Genomic DNA, 17,638 nt, shown 5'->3' with positions numbered 1-17,638 from the left:
GTGGTGCATTGCAGTGGTAAGAATAAAAAATAACCAGCAGAGGGCGCCATTGCGCCGAGTTGCATTGGTTATGTGTGGTTGCGCTGCATCTCCAAGAAAATACCCAGGACACATTTTTCCATTTTTTTAATAAAAGAATTCACTTATTTGCATTTTTTTTATTCTTTAAGGCATCATGCACACAAAAATAAGCAGTACCTATGGCGTTAAGATCACCCTCTTCCAATAATAACATTTTGATGTTAAAAAAATAAGTTTGTAAAAATATGGCATGTAAGCTGGCATGTCAATTTTCAAGCAGAACTGCTTTCACAGTATTTGTAAACAAGGCTTTAAACGGAAGGAAGAGATGAGGAAAAAGTGTAAGCGCATGCGACAACTTGAGGGTTAACCCTGAATAGCATGCGATGGACTATATTAACAATGCTTTTTCATTAAACTTGAGATTAAAATGACAGTAACAGACAGGCTGACAAAAAAGACACTGTCAATAGTGATACTGCGGTCCCTTGAGATACAAGTTTAATAAGGCTAACTCAAAACACTCATGAAAAATAACACAAATGTGTTGTTTGTTTGTTTTTAAATACAGTAATGATTGATTTTTTTTTTGGTCCCAACACAACAAAAAAAAGCTGCTCCATCTGGTGCGTCTGCTTTTGCCACTTGGGTCAGTATAAGGATGAGGATCATTGAGGTGTGTTTTTATGAATGCCACAGTAGGCAATTCTATGACACAGACATGTTTTTGCCTAGCATTTTGGTGAGATTCATAATATCTCAACTCCTCTCTGATCTCAGCAATATGGCACTGATAATTGTTCAAAGCATACGAGAGAGTATATGACCGAGTAGCTATACATTTTCTGTAAACAGAACCTAACTAGCAATAGCAATTAACTGGTGGAGGCTTTATTTAGGCAATTATTTGGCTGTTTTCTATAAACGTCATTTTAGTTCAAAAGTAAATGGCAACTGCTTAACTCGTATCTCAAGGGAACCTTTGTAATCCCTAATTTGGAGTGCTCGATACATACATACATAAATGAAGATTGGTCCGCAAGTAACACTACAAGATTTTTTTTTTAAGTTTGCACTTGCCATGTGACAACTTAAAAAATAAGACACAAAAGCACCCTAATGCAAAATGTGTCAGTAAAGTTCCAGGACTGGCGTCACAAAAGATATATTTCAAACTCCCACTGCACTCTATGAGGGGGGGGGGGCGCTTAATGTTGTCCAGACTGATTTTCAAACAATACATCTACCACGAGATCCTGTTGCATTCGCGAGGGGAGGTGAAAGTTGTGGCAGGACAACTTGCGGCTGCTTCACCATGAAAACATGCCTGCCTGCTCACAATACCCTGAGCATCTGAAAGTTCCAGGCTGAAAAGAAGATCGGAATCACTGTGCTTGAGTAGGCTCCCTACTCACCCCAAACTATTCAGCAATATTTTGAAAATTTGGACAACATCAAGTTGGCCGGAAGAATCCTTCCAGAAGTGCTGGAGACTGGGAATGTGGATTATAGACATCAGGGAGAACCTGTGTGTTTGAAATATATGCCAGTCTTTTCTGACACACCTTGGATAGTCACTCGTTTAGATCAATGCTATACATTTGTGTGAGCCAGCCCAACGTAGCGCCAGGAAAAAAATCTTGTAGTGTCCACCGTGGCGGACATCCAGGAAGTGCCAGTAGCTTTTTTGGCACAGTTCTGTCCAGTTCGTTGTGCTGCACTTTGCTGCCTTAGTGTGCCATTATACTATATTAAAGACCATGGATAGATACTGTTCATATGACACCTGGATCCAGCCATCCTGGTCTGTGTCGTACCTCCTGAAAACATCGGTCAACCTCTGCAGAAGAGAGGAAGAGGTTATTCATTGAATGGAATCAAATCGGTTCGATGCTTTGTCATGATGCTACCTGAAGTACGATACAGCATTGGATGAAGTCATCGAAGGCCACCTGTCCCTTCCTTTGTCGATCAAACTTCTCAATCAGCGTACCGTAAAACTGATCTGATAGACGATACCCTGCAAACAGCAAAAGGTTGCAAATGCTCTTTTTACAAAGCTGTTGGGTATACTTTTTAGGAGGGAAAAAGTCATCTGTGCAAATTGTTACCATGTGAGGAAATACAAGCACCCAACGAGATGTAACCTTTTCTGGGAAAGGTTGTCGACAGAAGCAGCGCCACCCTCCACCACACAAAGCAAAAGAAAATACGCATACTTTGCTGCTCACCAAATCCGGTCAGTGCCTGTCTGAGCTCGTTCTTGTCGATGAAGCCCGAGTTATCCCTGTCGTAGGTTCGAAAGATGTTCTGCCAATCTGTGATGTATTTCCACACGCCCGCAAACTCGTTGAAGTTCACGCCGCCCTTATTTTCACGGTCGAACATGGCTGTGGAAGAGCCAGAGGCGGCGTTTAGGACAACACAATTGGCTCGTGAATACATTTATTCATGAGCATGACTGTCTCAAACACACATTTAAGGTCTGCTGAAATTGTAATAGGTTTAGTTTGTTCCCATGGCAAACAAACACCCAAACGTAGACACGAGTACAACAGCCTGTTTTGTCGAGGTAAGACGCCACATCAGCAGTTACTTACATATTATGGAGCGCACAGTCACAGGGTTGAACGGTGTCCATGTGCCTGAAGAGTCAAAGGGAGATCAAGAAATTAAATGAGTTGTTCCAAAATGTCAACATTTGGCCAGTCGTTCAGAAAATGATGAAACGAGGATGCTTGTGGAAATGATGCAACATTTTACTTGTATTTGATTTAAAGGCAAAAAAGAAATGCCACGCTGTGAGCAATTCAATCACATCCATGCTTCACACTTTTCCAGCTTGGGGAAAGGTGAGTAGGACAATACACTCTCTATGCTGGACACAAGACTCTCTCACACGGAGAGGTGTATGTGCGGGGCTACAGGGGGGAAAAAAAAAAAAGGTGATGTGACCGCAGTGCGTGTGCATGTACACCCACCTTCACACACATTTGGTACATATTTGCAAACATGGCTATTAATCATTATCATTAATAATAATAATAAATTAAAGGTGATGAAAGTCAAAGTGGCAGGTTTGGAAAAAAAATAGTGGGAGGAAAGACATGAATGCGTACCATTTGATAAGGCCTGCTGGAGCTCTGAGTCTGATATCACCCCACTGCGGTCCTTGTCCACCCTGCGGAGAGAGGACACGAAAGCACGGATTAGATATCACCTGCATGAACAACTTCACACTCCGGCACAAATTGCTGAAGGCAACCCGCTTGAAACATGATCCTCCTACGCGCACACGCGTGTTTGCAACAGATACAAATTCAGTCAACAATTCTCACGAGGCATTGTGTACATTCCACACACGTACGTGAGATAGAAACTAAATATTGGCTACATGACAAGTAGGCACTCGTTGAAAGAACGGCACAAGCTCAAAATTCAAATGCCCACACCATAGTCAGATGTACTTCAAGATTTTACACCAAGGAATGACATCATCCAAGAGTCTGCCAATAACAAAGTGTTGAAACGGGGCCAGTCTCATGAGCAATCATCAGCTGACTGATTAAATGATTAACAGGTCATTGACACAGCTTATGGGCCTCATAGTTCAGTGAGGCTGCCTGACCAAAATGTGACTCACATGTTCCTTAGCAACAGTGTGTTCCTAACAAACATTCTGGATTCCAGTAGAGGCGGTTGGGGAGGAGTTGCGGAAATGTAAAAAAAAATAAAAAAAGTCAAGCCAGCCCAGTTCATACTCAGCAGGCAGACTTTCCACTCGTAGGTGTGACACTTCATGTCTGGTTGTATGGCCATCCGTGGCACAAATAAAGCAAGCATTGGTGTCTTTGGGGAGGAAAAGCAGCCCTCAAAACATTGCCATGAAGGAGTGCTTTGTGGAGCTCAGGCCAAGTCTTGATTAGTGCTCATTACCCAACCTTGGCCAAACAGCGACAAGCAAAGTCAAAGCGGTGACTGTGCTGGAACTTTTTAACCCAGCGCAACCTTCTTCCCACAAAATGGACGACATCAGCTTCATGCCTAAAGCATTGACGGACAACCATCTGGTCGTTTAATTGGATGATTCTAGATGGAACGCGCTGCGCTTTACCGCTCATCGACACTAATGCGCTCATAGAATCCGAATGACGGTAAACATTTGGATGACAATACTTCAAGGCCATGAATAGAAATGTAAAGAGGGAATTTAGCATGTTTCACCGCGGGTCTTTGATCGTGTTTGGCTATGCAAATAAGGCTTTGAATGCCCTGACAGAAGCCTATTCCGAGGACCACTTGGAAGTTGCCTCTTTTTACATTCTGACAAGTAAAATGTTATTTTGGTGTTCTATTTCCATATCCACGTTCCCCACTAGGCCACGTGTTTTCCAAAGGGTGATCTGCTTCTTCCATTGGTCACCAAATTCATGGAAAAGCATGTGAAAAGCTTGTGTAACCAACTAGTGAGTGCAATCCCCCCAAATAACAAAAAAGCAATGTGTAGGAGATAATGAATGGCTTTTCCATCAAGTCCAACACCCCCTATTTGTGTGTATGAAAGAGGCCAGCCACCTCAGCTAAGCTCTATTGACTCTGATCACGTGACTGAGGAAATCCCAGAAATGCTCATCCGTGAGCGAGAGAGAGAGAGAGAAGCAGCAGATGAAGCGGCACACTCATGCGAGGAATGAGTGTGCCTCGCACCGAGTGTCTTGATACTGTGACTTTCAATGACTCCATATGCATGCGCACAGACAGCGAAAGCAAAAAACGGATTCTGAAGGAGGCTTGCACCACACATCAATAATTTGTGTGTCTTGCAAAGCCTGCAGCATTCCAATGAAACAAAGCAGTGCATCTGCAGTATTACATAAGACGATGGAGTAAAGGAATGTCTACCTGCAACATGAATGACTGAATGATGATGCATCTGCCTTGTTAGAAATCATCATGTTGCCGTTTTTGAAGTGACAATACTGTCTGTATGAATCATGTCAACTCAATAGTCCTTACACTGCGATTTACTTACAGCTCGGTTCGGTGAATTCATGTCGTGGTAATAATGCGATGCAGCTGCATGACGTCACTAAGCTTTTTTTGGGGGGGGGTCACACATTCACACCGTCATATGCGGGAATCGAACTCACGGTGTCACGATCAGTGACTCCCATGACGTCACTAAGCTGCTGGGGAAGTGACCTTTGGAGTGACGTGGATGTATTCCACGCACCGTGCCGTGCCGTGCCGTAGTAGCGTACTTCAACGAAGCCTCACTAAGAGGCGACGAAATCACTTTGAGCTTAAAACAAAAAGGACAACGCGAGCTTTCAAGTGAAAACAGCGTTGTCAGTAAACACTCGGTCGGGCCTCTCTTGTACTCACCTCTGGAAGATATTCCACAAAAAGCTCTGATCCGGAGGGTTGTTTATATGCGGAGGAGCTCTGTAAGGACTGTGATAGGCCATTTTGAAGACGGGAAACAACGTGTCCGACAAGCAGCTCTTGCAACAGGAGTGTCCGCCGTCTTGACTCTTCTCGCCTCTTTGGACTTGAATAAGCAGTTCGCTCCTTCGCTTCCCTTCCTGCCTCACGCATGCACGCAAGAGGGGCGCGGCCAATCATTCATCTCTTAGAAAAGGGAACCGTGACGTCACACACGCTCCTCTCTCACTTTGAACGGGTTAAAAATAGTAACAGTAACAGTAAATAGTAACATTTGTCTTTGCGTATTTTTCTAAATATTTAAATACGTAACGGATGTTAGGACCATGCCTCTCACCCAAAGGAAGCAGTTGGGGGCGTGTTTATACGTATGTTCTTTGGTGCGCAATATTAGATCTATAATGTTCTTTTCATCACTTTTGTCATTATTCACTTGTTGGCTGACTGTGATAAGATTTTTTTCTGTCCACTAGGCCCTTCCTAAACTTGAACATTTTAATAGTGTTTTATTATAAAAAATAAACATTAAAAAAATGACTAATGAAAACATTGAGAAAAAGTGGCTTTATTTGTTACTGTAAAGTTACAAAATACAAGGTATTTTAGTATGATGTAAATCTTCCACAAACAAGTTGCTCATCTCTGCTCGCAAGTAAGTCACCGTCCGTGTGGCAAAAGCAACTTGAGATGTGAAATGGTGCAACGTGATGGACATCATGATGGCAGCCACCCACCTTACCTTTAATATGATGACTGGTTTAGAAAAGGTAAATAAATCATCTTGATCTATTATGCTGGACTATTTCTGCAAGAACCTTGCCAGCCATTTCAAATTCATGTATTTTCCTAATCAAATATATTGTGACTGTTGTTACCGAGAAGTGCTCCATAAATAGCACCGAGAGAGCTGGAGCATTAGTGTAGCTTAATCTCACTTATTTGAGCTCTGAAAGCTCACTTAATATTCCAAAGAAAGTTGCTGACCAAATAAATGTTATGATCAGAAATTACAAATAAATTATGAGTCAATTCTGACAAGAAGACCAAATGGGTTTTTTTGTAACTATAAAAAGTAACTGCTCTGGCTGGCTGTCTGACCGTCCACCATGCAACTTGCCATCACGCCGTGCTGATGACAGCGCTGATCTTGGCCTGCTCCTCTCCGGGAAGCGAGTTGACGGCCGCTTGGAAGTCTGCCAAGTGCTGCTTCGTGAATTGTTTTAACAACGTGGCCAGAATTTTCTGTGTTTCTGCGCAATGACAAAGGATAGAAGTGTGAAAAAGTCTGTTTTGATGTTGACATGGAGTAGCGGCGGCTTCAATACTTACCATTATCCACTTCCTTGTTGCTGAGTACGTGACAAGATGAATCAACTATGGGCTTCATTAGCTTCACAATCTGGAAGGCAAAAAAAAGCTTCATTAGAACATTGGGTTAGTGTTACAAAGCCCACTTGATGTGATAGATACATGGTATGATATTTTTGGGCATATTATTGATGAAGGTTTTTTTTCAATGTACGCTACCAGTGCAGGACTGTGCGAGTAGAGCATGGCCAGACAGCTGAACACAGTCTTGTTCTCCTCCAAGTCTTCTTTGAGAGGAAGACGGGCAACCAGAACTGGGACAACCTGCCAGAGAAGACGGTGAATATTTTGAGCATGCACCTTGCGCCAATGGATGCGCGAGAGGTGGCTCACCTGCTCCAATGGGATGGCATCCACGTTACTTAAAATCATCCTGCAGAGTGCCGCGCACAAGTTGTCAATCACTCTGGGGTCGGCCTCTTTGGACAGCAAGTTGGAAAAGACCCCCAGCATGGTGGGATAATTTCTGAGACGGACTTTGCTAAAGAAACATTTTTGGAAGTGTAACATTTAACTCACTCTCCAACATATAAGTGAAAAAAGATACGAGGCGACGAGGGGCCCAGCAGCCTGGGCGAGACATCCCAGTCCAAAGACACTGTTGCTGCGGACCTCCGCGTCACTCTCTTTCACTCCGGCCACCAAGACTGGAAAGAGACGACTGGACAGTTGGCCCGCCAGTTCCCGACCTCCAGACGAGTGGATCAGAGCCTGTAGAATTTCTCCAAGGGTACCCAGAGAAAAGGACTTCTCTGCCTCGGTGCATGATGATTTCTTTTGAGGAGAATAAGAAGATAGATATTGTAACGAAAATGTCCAACTTGATTCAAAAGGTCTGGTAGTTTGCAATCGGCGAGTCGCTGTCAACTTACAGTTTTGCTCAAGATGAGCGGCAGCAGGTCAAAGATGACAGGAGCACAGCTGTCGGCAGGCACCGAAGCGGCCAGGAGGGGGATCCCTTCACCTGCAAACTCTTGGAGCATGGCATCGTACTCTGCCTGAAACGAGCCGCAAGAGTCACACACTGCAGGAAGTATGGTCGAAAAAAAAGATGCTGAGAGCCAACCTCTTGGTCGTCGTCATCGGCTTCATCGCTGTCCTGACATGCAGTCTGGAAACAAAAATGCTCTGTCAACTCAAAGCATCAATTCCATGGTCAGGTTCTGGTTTCCTTCTCACCTTCTTCTTCAAAACGTCACGGATGACAGTGCTGATCTCCTTGAGGCGAGTGGGGTTCTTGAAAACCTCCTCCTTGCAGGACTTTATGACACTGTTCATAGTTTCTAGGATACCCATCACAACTTGGCGCTCGGGCTCGGTGCGCACGGCCTCCAGAAAGCTGGGAATCACCACATCCAACATCTTCAACAAGGCTGCCGAGGGGAGGAACACGATGAGACTTTTTATACTTGGTAATTCTCTGTACTCACTCATAAAGTATTTCTTTTAATATATGCAGAATAGTATCGTACCTTGGTGATTGACGTCGGTGGGATTCTCGATCCAAACCTTATGCTGTGCCCGACAGAATTGGCCCATTGCTCCAAATGCTGCCCTGCGGACATCCTCGTGTGGGTACTGGACAAGGAGGAGAAAAAAAGAAATGAAAATAACCATAAAAAAGTGGAAGGTAAGGCGGCGTATAGAGGACCTTACATCTCTCATTTCCAAAACCTGCTGGAAGCTGGACTCTAAGAAGGGCTGGAAAACAGCACTGTTTAAAAAAAACGGACAAGATAAATAGATAGATACGGAGACAGAGAGAGAAAGACAGCGACAGAGTTTTTCCACACATTCTAGCATCCAACATCGTGTATGTACACGTTTAGCCGGAATATCTGTACTGTCATTGGGTAATGATTGCTTTTAAGGATTGCCAATGATGTAATAATACCCAGTGTTGTAGGCAATCTCCCCCAGTGCGTCGCAGGCATCCTCCTTTTCGTCAATGTAGGCGTTCTCCACGCTGAATCTAACAGCAGAGATAAAGAATAAGGGAAAGATTCTTTTATTACGTACCATGTTGAAAAAAATGATGTTTATACGCCGAGGCATCGTGGAGATCCATATCGGGCTCGTCGTCCGCAATCTCTTCCGAATCCTTTGCTCCCTTGTCGTCCTCATCGTCATCCAGCAGGGCAACCTCGTCCAGGTGCGCCTGAGAAGGGTCGACAATTTATAAGTCCACTTTCCGTACCGTCTCAAATGGATCACACTGGGATGGACGGGTCATACCGTGATGCCTTCATTGGACTTGAGGGCAAGTAGCATGATTGTTGTGATCGGAGTGAGATGAGGAGTCAGGCAGTCTGGGCTGACTGTGGACACTGAGGAATAAAGACTGTACCTGATGGATGGAGAAGAAAACGTGTGGCCGTCAACGTTACTTTATTGAGGGCCAATAAAAAGTAACAAGGATGAACGTACGTGCAGCGTCTTAGGTCAGGGTCATCTATGGAGTCGGTGAGTTTGAGACCCAGTTGAATACATTCAGCAGCGAGAGGACTGAAGACCTCTTTGCCGATGGTTCGAGCCAGCACAGACAGCGTGTCTAAAAAAAAAACAAAAAAAAGTTAGCCAGTTTTAAAAACATTTACAGATAGGGGCCCTTGTTTTGTGAGTCCACTTACCTAAAGACTGAGTTTGCAGCGACCTCATTTCCTCGGTGGTGGCTGTGAGAAAAGCCTTTAGGCTTTCAATGACCGGGGGGAAGTAAGGAACCAGCAGCTCCTTGGCAGCATTGGCTGATGTGAGATATCAAATGAGCACTTGCACACGACACATAGGCTACAAGATAATATTAGCATGATGACAGAATAGCAATGCCTAAAAGCTGTTTCGACATGATAAAAAAAAGCGTGGCTCACCAATGGCGCCGATGGCAGATACAGTGAGCTCTTTGATTTTCAGGCTGTCGGTGGTGTTGAGGGCCGACAACATGGTGTCCATCAGGGTGGGAAGGTAGGGCTCAATATCTGCTCCTGTTTGACAAGAAACAACCATTTTTTCTCAAATACGTCTTGAAAAATCCACTGAGGCTATTCCGATTGCTTCACAAACCCAAATTCGGACTTCATCACACCGCTGTTCATAGCTTACCTAAGTTCTCCATGAAATTCTCCAGCGCATAAAAGGCCTTAGTGACGTGGCCAACCTTGGTCTGGTTTAAAGACGAAAGATAGCCGAGGAGCAAAGGCATCAATTCCTCACAATGTTTACTAACTTCAGGCTGTGAAATAGAGGTTCAGATGTTTCAACACACACAGTGCAGAGCGGTTATGGTAATGTAACAAAACAACAACAAAAACGGTATGATATAACGTAACGGGTCACCTGTAAATGTTCCGAGAACTGTCCCAGTGCAAAGAGAGCGGCGCTGCGCACCACCTGATCGGAATCCGAAAGACTCTGGCAGACCGTCTGCAGCACCGACGACAGCATCCTGCATTCAAGTCACGCTTCAGCCGTGCTTCCTCACAAAAATCCATTTTAAATTGTACATACTTGTTGCGGATATGATCTGCACATCCTTCAGCTAGCACAGCCAGACACATGAGGCCCCCTTTCCTCTGGTAGGGCTTGTCACTGGTCAGGCAGGTCTGAGTCAGTGGCATCTGTGGGATCAAATCAAACATTGAAGAAAAAAAAAAGGAAGGAAGGAAGGAAGGAGGGCCAATTGAAGTGGCTCGCAACGAAGAAAGGAAGGGAGGAAAGACTTGCGGTTTTGTTGATGATTACGAAAGAACCTACCTTTCTCCTACCAAGACATTTTGAAGACAATGTGTGTCCATTAAAAAAAACTCAAGTCATGACTTACCAGTTCATGGAAGAGTTTCTCCGGGGGCATATGGAGTGCCATGGTGTCAATGACCTGTATATTCATTACCGAGTGTTCATAAGGCTTTTACTTGACGACTCAACATTGTACATCGGAGCGCAGACAAACCTGAGCAGCACAATGTTTGGGATTGTCATTGTCTGTGCCATCTCCATCGTCATCTTCGTCATCCTCCGGGTCGTGCTCACCGGGGGGAGGCTCTGCTGTCAAAATGGGGAAGATGGCTTGCAAAATGGGGAGCAGCAGCTTCTGCTTCAGCACCGTCTACAGCGTTCGTTCAAGACGGCAAAATAAAGTCAGTGAGCTACTTGTCTTCTCTTGTATCTTTCATTGTATGCTGCCTACTTTGCTCTTTAACTTGATGAGAAAGGCAACGCAAGAGAGGGCTTTGACACGAAGCGAGTCAGTCAGCGTGCTGTCGCCGCCCACCTAGTGCCAACGACAAGAACGCATCAACAAATGGCCACAGTTTGATAGCGGCACGGAGCTCCCCACCTCCAACAAGAAGCCAACCATGTCTGCAACGTGAGGTACAATGATGGACACCTCGCTCTCCATCAGCTCATTGAATACCTCCATTGCCTCACCAGCTTGGCTCTGCGTCAACAAAGGGTCATACTAAATATAGTTGAGTCACTTCAAACGAAATACAAAAAGATCAGGTAACATGAATATGTTTACCTCGTCTGCTTTAATAAGGTGTTTCAGAGCAACAATCAGACTTGGGATGATGGCGCGCATCTGGTTCTAAAAATGTGTGAGAACATCCAAAAAGATGACGATGCATGTTCATTTTCCACCTTTTTTACTGTATTAAAAATGCTGGAAAAAAAAACCTCAGAAAAGATTGAACTGGATTTTGGACGCCCACTTTTTACAAATTTGACAGGCAGGTAAAGAAATAATAAAAATGAACGGTAACATTGGTCTTACCATATGTTGGGTGCCAGTGTAAACTGTCATGGCTGTAAGGCTGAGGATACAGTAATACAAGGCTGTCGGGTTGGTGTGGTCCTGTAACACGGTGCTAAAGAGCTGCAGAAGCTGGTTATAGTGAGGATGGAAAGGCTCCGGGTTGGACTCGATCACCTTGTTCAGAAGCAGCAGTCCAACCTGCATGAGGAAGCAGCGTGTCTTGACAGAAGGCTTCCATTTTAGACATTGTGACTTTTGTTGCTCAACCTGTCTGTCATGTGGGTTGGCACTCTTGGTTGCTTGATTGAGGAGCTGCAGCAGGGCAGGCCAGCTTTCAGGAGTCTCATGTTTAACCATCATGGCGCACAACTGGGAGAGCGAGTGCTGCACTTGGTGTCTGGAACAACAAGTCACGTAAGCTTATTTTAGAAATATAAAAAAGATGAGACGTTGAAATTGTCGCGTGTAACAGGTAGCTTACTCCGTTTCCTGCATGAATGCCTGCAGCACCACCGCCTTGAGGCTGTGTGAAAAGAGGTCAGAGGTGACATCACTTCTTTTTCTCCCCTAATTCTCTGCTATTGTAAAAGTCATTGAATGTAACCTTTCTCTGTCAGGTGGGCTTATCTTTCTCCATTGTTTCTTCACCCTTAGCCGGAGCATCACTGCAGCGGACTGACGGACCTGGTGGACACAAGAAGAAGAAGAAACACATACATGTGGGAAAATGGACCTTTGAGAACAGTATTGTGGTTGTGGGGTGACCATAAACCTGCCTCATAGGAGACACTTTGGAGATGACACAGAAATACTACAAGTGTGCAGTCAGTCACATACCTGAGGATTTTGGGAGCCTCTCATGACAGCACAAAGGGCAGGGATGATGGCTGGGTCTTTGAAAACCTGCTTCAGTTGGATGGTGGCCTTGAGGGGAGCACACAGCTTAACATTTGACATTGTCTGCAACTCCTAACAAAAGCGTATCCATAGCAACCAAGCTTCCATTGTGTATGACATTCCAGTTGACATCAAACTGTTAAGTCACTTGCTGGTGTGAAAATGCCACTGATCATTGGGATGATTTACCTGCTGGATGACGGCATTGTCAGGCTGTGTCATTCGCAGGAGGATTTGCTCAAGTTCTTCTGTCATTGTCACCATTTGGTAGAGGTGTCAGCAAAATTGACAGCGGAATAGTGACTAGTGTATCCTCGCTCCCTCCCTCGCGTTGTCCTCTCGTCGTGGCTGCCTAAGCCTTCGAACAAGTGACGCTTCTCAAAGGAATCTTGGCGTTTATGTCGCTTGCTCAGACGTTGGCTATGACTAATGCTTGTTATCATGCTAACATAAATGAAACCGGGATGATGTTGAAGACGGCAAAGAAAGGAGCGATTTGTTAGCCTCTGCTTCCAGCACGCGAGACGGTCCGAGCCAACAGTCCCACGTGAGAGGCTTAAAGGGACCGGCGTTTTCTTGTTGTTTTTACACTTAGAAAAACAAACAGCGCCACTATCTGACAAGGAGGACTACACGCAACAACAATGTTTTGCGCTTTCCTAATAGATGGACAGAAATCGCTCATATTCACAGCGTCACGGCGCTATATATTTTGTGAATTATAATACACACAATATGTACATGTACTGATAAACACAACACTCTCAAAGTGGTGTTTGGTGTTAGAGTGAACATCTCACTGCATGACCTTTGTGTGGCCTTTTCGAAAATGGAGAGGAACGTTGACAGAGAGCAACAAGTGGAAATTCGCCCATATTTTCACTGAAATACCAACCAATTGTGCTTGCCAATTTTTCTAGGAATTCAATATTATGATACAGTACCCGACAAAACATGCAAGGTCACAGTCACGGTTTTTCACTCACAGTAACACTCATTGGTTACTCATTTAAGCCTTTATGATGTTGCGATACGAAATTATCAGGTTGTTGCCATGGTTACTTGAATCTAGCCAAAGGTGTTGGCAGACATTCATGGAATAAAGACTTCCACTCTCTATTTGATTGTGTCATGTTTTGATTCAATCATTCAAGCTTTTTCAATTCAAGTCAGCTGTTTCACTTCAACTACAAGTGGCCACCTCACGATCTAAATGAGGGACTGAAGCAAAGCTGCATCAAAGATTCAAACTTACTTCTATTGAGGGAGCCATTTAATTATGTTTCTCATCATGGCTACTTTATTCAGTAGGCAGGCAGGCAGGCAGGCAGCACAGCGAGTTAGCACAGCTGCCTCCCTCACAGGTGAGAGGTTCAAGGCCTTCTTCCATATGGGGGTTTTCACCAGATGCTTCCACAGTCTGAAAGCATGCATATTGGGTTCATTGAAGACTCTAAATTGGCCATGAATGTCAATGATTGTTTTTTTTGTGTGTCCTGCAATGCACTAGTGAATGACCCTTCATTTGCATAGCACTTTTCCTCCTACGAGGCACTCGAACGTGCCCAAAATCATCTGGGATAAGCTCCAGCGGGAAAATGTAAGATTAATGTATTATGAATTCCATTAACTTTCAGTAAATAAATTGTCATGGGAATGTTATCATATGGATATGAAGCATGTCTGATGAATATCCTATACTCCAATGATGGCTCGTCACTTGGTGTGGGCCGGAGTTGATTTTTAAAACCTGGCAGAAGGGCCGGGTCAATTGCAGATGAGGTATGAAAGAAATGTTTTGAAGATTATTTTATTTTCCATCCATCCATCCATGTTTTATTTTGCAGTACATGCAATTATGAATTACTATGTCATCATTAAGATCATTACTGTGTGGATCACTGTGGGTTCAATTGACTTCGTTCATTTCTGACGCAATGACGTGAATAGCCCTGTGATTGAATGGCGAGCAATTTAGGTTGTAGTCCACCTTTCAAAGACAGCTATACTGGAAACGTTTAAATCAATGCACCAAATACGACAGGACTTATGATAACGTAAATGCTTGTTAGGCCAAATTAAAGACGGGAAAAAGGACTTGTGTGACCCCGGGTTTCAAGGAAAATGCTAATTGAATCAAAATCGCAATATCCTTCAGGAATATTGCAATACAATCTCTTCTTTAAAACATTCAGCCCTAGTGTAGAGTATTACCAATAATTTTTGTCATGTAGGAATGTATTTAGTCATATTTATGAATAAAGGCAACAGGTGGATTTTTTATTCCGAAATGTCATAATGCTAAATTACAACATGATCAAATTTGTATTGTGCAAGCTTTTATGGATTAAATTTATCAACAAAAAATGTAAATATCTCAAAAACCTTTTACATCAGTAGATACGTGATTTACAAAAAAAAACCGAGTCTTCGGGCATACATTTTCATTTTAAAATGTGCAATTTAAAACAATTCCTAACCTCCACAATTACGGTTTGAAAGTTCAACTGCGGTCATCAGAGCACATTCCAATGCTAATGTAAAGACATCAGCTCACTCACACATCACAGAAAGTCGAGTTCAAGATCACAAATGCTAATGTAGGCCCATCAGCTTCACTCTTATCACATCGCATCACATCAGCGCTAACTGAATCATTACCACGTCAATAGAAGCAAGGAGGGAGGAACACAAACAGCAGGCAGGCAGGAGGACAACTTTGATGGAAACGACCCGCCTCATCGGAATCGTCTCTTTTTTTCTTTTTCTTTTTCCAAACAATCGCAAATGTGGGCTGCAGGTGAGCTCAGCCGATTGGTCCAAATCCAAAGAGCCACCATCTCCACCTGAAGACGCCTCCTTAAAAACAGCACCCATGGAGGTGGCGCCGTTTTCAAATAGAACTTAACCAGTGGGCCTGACGGAGGTCGTCCCGATTATTTTTTTAAAAAAAATCTCAGATATGGCGGACTGGAAGACGCAGATAAACTACAACTACAACTACAACGCGTCCTACCATGCCTACGCTTACGGCCTGATGTATCAATCCGGACACGACCAGAACCACCTCCACGTTACCGGCTGGAGCGAAGGGGGGCCATCCGATTTTAATAACTACACACCCGGGATGACGCAGGTCTACTACGCCGCCGCCGCCGCAGCCGCCAGGACCCGTGAAGAGTCTCCGCCTCATAGTCCGGAGCAGCGCGTTGCCAACGGTCATTGCCATTACCAGACCTCCAGTCTCGTCTACCTCGACGAGTGTCAAGCTGGTCGCCTGCAGGCGGCTGGAACGCCCCGAGCCGACTACGAGACGCCCGCCGCAGAAAGCAGAAAGGCCGTCAGCGATTCCACAAGCGACTCGGAGGCTCACGCCTCTCCTGGTAGGTCCGTTTAAAAAAAAAAAGAATTTTCTCACGCCTCAAGCTTCCAGGTTTACAGGGTTAAGAGCAGTCCTGCAGGCTACTTATGTGGTCTTTTGTGGGCACCATGTTTGTGACCCCCTGACCTTTAGGATCCTATGAAAATTGTCTTACAGGTTGTTATTTAGTTATTTTCTGATTGTCATGAAAAGACCCACTTCCTTGGGGGCTTTTCCATCCTATATTCAAGGATGCCCATTTGTCAACATTATGGAGCAACAATCACAATATTCTTCTTATTCTTTCTCAGATTCATGGAGTTTTAGCAGTGGCCGAGAAAGTGGTCTTCCACAGGCAGACCCCGGCGCTTGGGTGGAGAAAGATCCCGGCATTGATCCAAACAGCAGCAGGAGCCCTGACGCAGGAGACCATGTTTCAAGCTCCCTTATGGAGGAGCTGCCCTCCTGCAATGACATGGGCGAGCACAATGCTCTGACTTTCTCCCTACAAGCGCCCTTACTGGCCCCAAACAAACTAAGCACTAACGCTGGGACCCCTAAAGGAAAAGTGCGCGTTTCCTTCTCCGAAAGCCAGATGAACGCTCTCGTCCAGCGTTTCAGTGTGCAGAGATACCTCACCCCGGCCGAGATGAAGAACTTAGCTGAACTCACGGGGCTTACCTACAAACAGGTGAACACTTGATAGTTTGAATTGGACTATTTGAAATAATCCTCTTGAATGTTTCTTCTTTTTGCTTGTAGGTGAAGACCTGGTTTCAAAATCGAAGGATGAAGCTTAGGAGGCACCAGAAAGACAACAACTGGGTGTCAGAACGCTACACCACCACCACCCCCACCACCACCAAGAGTCACAGCCAAGCTGTAACTAACCACGCTCCCCTTGTAAGCACATACTATTGACTGTTTTACACTTTGGTGTCACAAATAGCTTGTCTGGAGTTTTCTTGTTTCCCCATAAGAAGAATCTAGCAGCTTAGACATAAGAGTGACACGTCCATTATGGAGGTCTCACCACAGTTTGGTCAAGGCCTTAACGCAACGAGAAAATGGAACTTGCATCTGCTGACCACCTGTCTTGTCTTTTCAGTATCAAGCAGAAAGCCAAAGACCACCACTTAAGGAGCACTACAACCACGCCATGATGGAGCCAGCCTTCAAGAAAACATCTCCACCCAACCTGGCCTTCTATCTTGCTAGGATGGGGAATAGCGCCGCATCAGCTCCTTATTCCACATGGTCGGCCGGCGCACCTCAAGCTGCGATGGCCGCTAGGTCCCAGGCGGTTGGCTGGTCTGTGCCTCCAGGCATCAACCAGTACGACTACTACCCGCCGGGTGTCTTCCACTCGACCGAGCCGGACACCAGCTTGGGTGGCAAAGATGCAGGGTCCGTCAGCGGCCATAACGCACAAAATCGAGTCACTGTACATGACATGGGCCAGTAGGGTGCTTCTGTTGCGTGTGCATTCTTCTTTGCAGAGGTCCTGAAGTCTTTTTTTTTTTTTCTTCATCAAGGGGGTGTATATAGTTGATATATTTGAGCAAAACTATTTTTGCCTTTTTTAACACCGTTTAATTTTTATATACAACTACTTAAAGTTTGATGGTGTGCTCTATGTACACATCAACACCTGTACACGCTCAGGTTTTTTTGGAAATGTTTGAAGATAAAGGACTGATTTAAATCTGCCCAGAATTTCCCCTATAAATAAATACATTTGTATGGAGACCAACAATGCCTTTTGTGTCTATATTTCGTTCTATAACACCTTG

At 44.5% G+C, this 17,638-nt stretch overlaps 3 protein-coding genes across 5 annotated transcripts; 1 reads left to right on the top strand and 2 right to left on the bottom strand.

Annotated features, from left to right (window-relative positions):
* Positions 1–111: 111 nt before the first annotated feature.
* On the bottom strand, positions 112–5,644 carry pdcd6 (programmed cell death 6). Of its 3 annotated transcripts, none has more exons than XM_088362954.1 (6): positions 5,407–5,644; positions 3,141–3,202; positions 2,622–2,666; positions 2,241–2,411; positions 1,932–2,041; positions 112–1,861 (listed from the first exon to the last, which is right to left on the bottom strand). In XM_088362954.1, exons 1-6 carry the CDS (start codon positions 5,487–5,489, stop codon positions 1,763–1,765), a joined length of 570 nt encoding a protein of 189 aa, XP_088219080.1. In that variant the 5' UTR covers positions 5,490–5,644; the 3' UTR covers positions 112–1,762. The 3 variants fall into 3 exon arrangements, with proteins under 3 accessions (XP_088219080.1, XP_088219081.1, XP_088219082.1); XM_088362955.1 differs by having other exon boundaries at positions 2,253–2,411; positions 5,407–5,639; XM_088362956.1 differs by lacking the exon at positions 5,407–5,644 and adding an exon at positions 4,924–5,038.
* Positions 5,645–6,015: 371 nt separating this feature from the next.
* Positions 6,016–13,047, bottom strand: ipo4 (importin 4). Its single transcript, XM_088363967.1, has 30 exons — positions 12,674–13,047; positions 12,425–12,511; positions 12,192–12,271; positions 12,069–12,110; positions 11,855–11,984; positions 11,606–11,785; positions 11,354–11,419; positions 11,168–11,269; positions 11,018–11,101; positions 10,781–10,936; positions 10,652–10,705; positions 10,339–10,448; positions 10,168–10,276; positions 9,934–10,063; positions 9,702–9,815; positions 9,465–9,578; positions 9,262–9,385; positions 9,070–9,181; positions 8,880–8,992; positions 8,729–8,806; positions 8,491–8,548; positions 8,307–8,412; positions 8,014–8,207; positions 7,901–7,945; positions 7,707–7,832; positions 7,382–7,608; positions 7,168–7,300; positions 6,994–7,098; positions 6,796–6,865; positions 6,016–6,716 (listed from the first exon to the last, which is right to left on the bottom strand). Exons 1-30 carry the CDS (start codon positions 12,746–12,748, stop codon positions 6,586–6,588), a joined length of 3,255 nt encoding a protein of 1,084 aa, XP_088220093.1. The 5' UTR covers positions 12,749–13,047; the 3' UTR covers positions 6,016–6,585.
* A 2,065-nt stretch (positions 13,048–15,112) lies between these two features.
* On the top strand, positions 15,113–17,601 carry nanog (nanog homeobox). Its single transcript, XM_088363972.1, has 4 exons — positions 15,113–15,867; positions 16,157–16,536; positions 16,608–16,748; positions 16,954–17,601. The coding sequence occupies exons 1-4, from the start codon at positions 15,447–15,449 to the stop codon at positions 17,308–17,310; spliced, it is 1,299 nt and encodes a 432-aa protein (XP_088220098.1). The 5' UTR covers positions 15,113–15,446; the 3' UTR covers positions 17,311–17,601.
* Positions 17,602–17,638: the final 37 nt, after the last annotated feature.

This window comes from Syngnathus floridae, chromosome 20 (assembly GCF_059516105.1).
Source record: "Syngnathus floridae isolate MCC-2025c chromosome 20, RoL_Sflo_1.0, whole genome shotgun sequence".
Lineage (NCBI taxonomy): Eukaryota > Metazoa > Chordata > Actinopteri > Syngnathiformes > Syngnathidae > Syngnathus > Syngnathus floridae.
The sequence above is the reverse complement of the archived record's forward strand: the minus strand, read 5'-3'. Positions and strand labels throughout refer to the sequence as shown.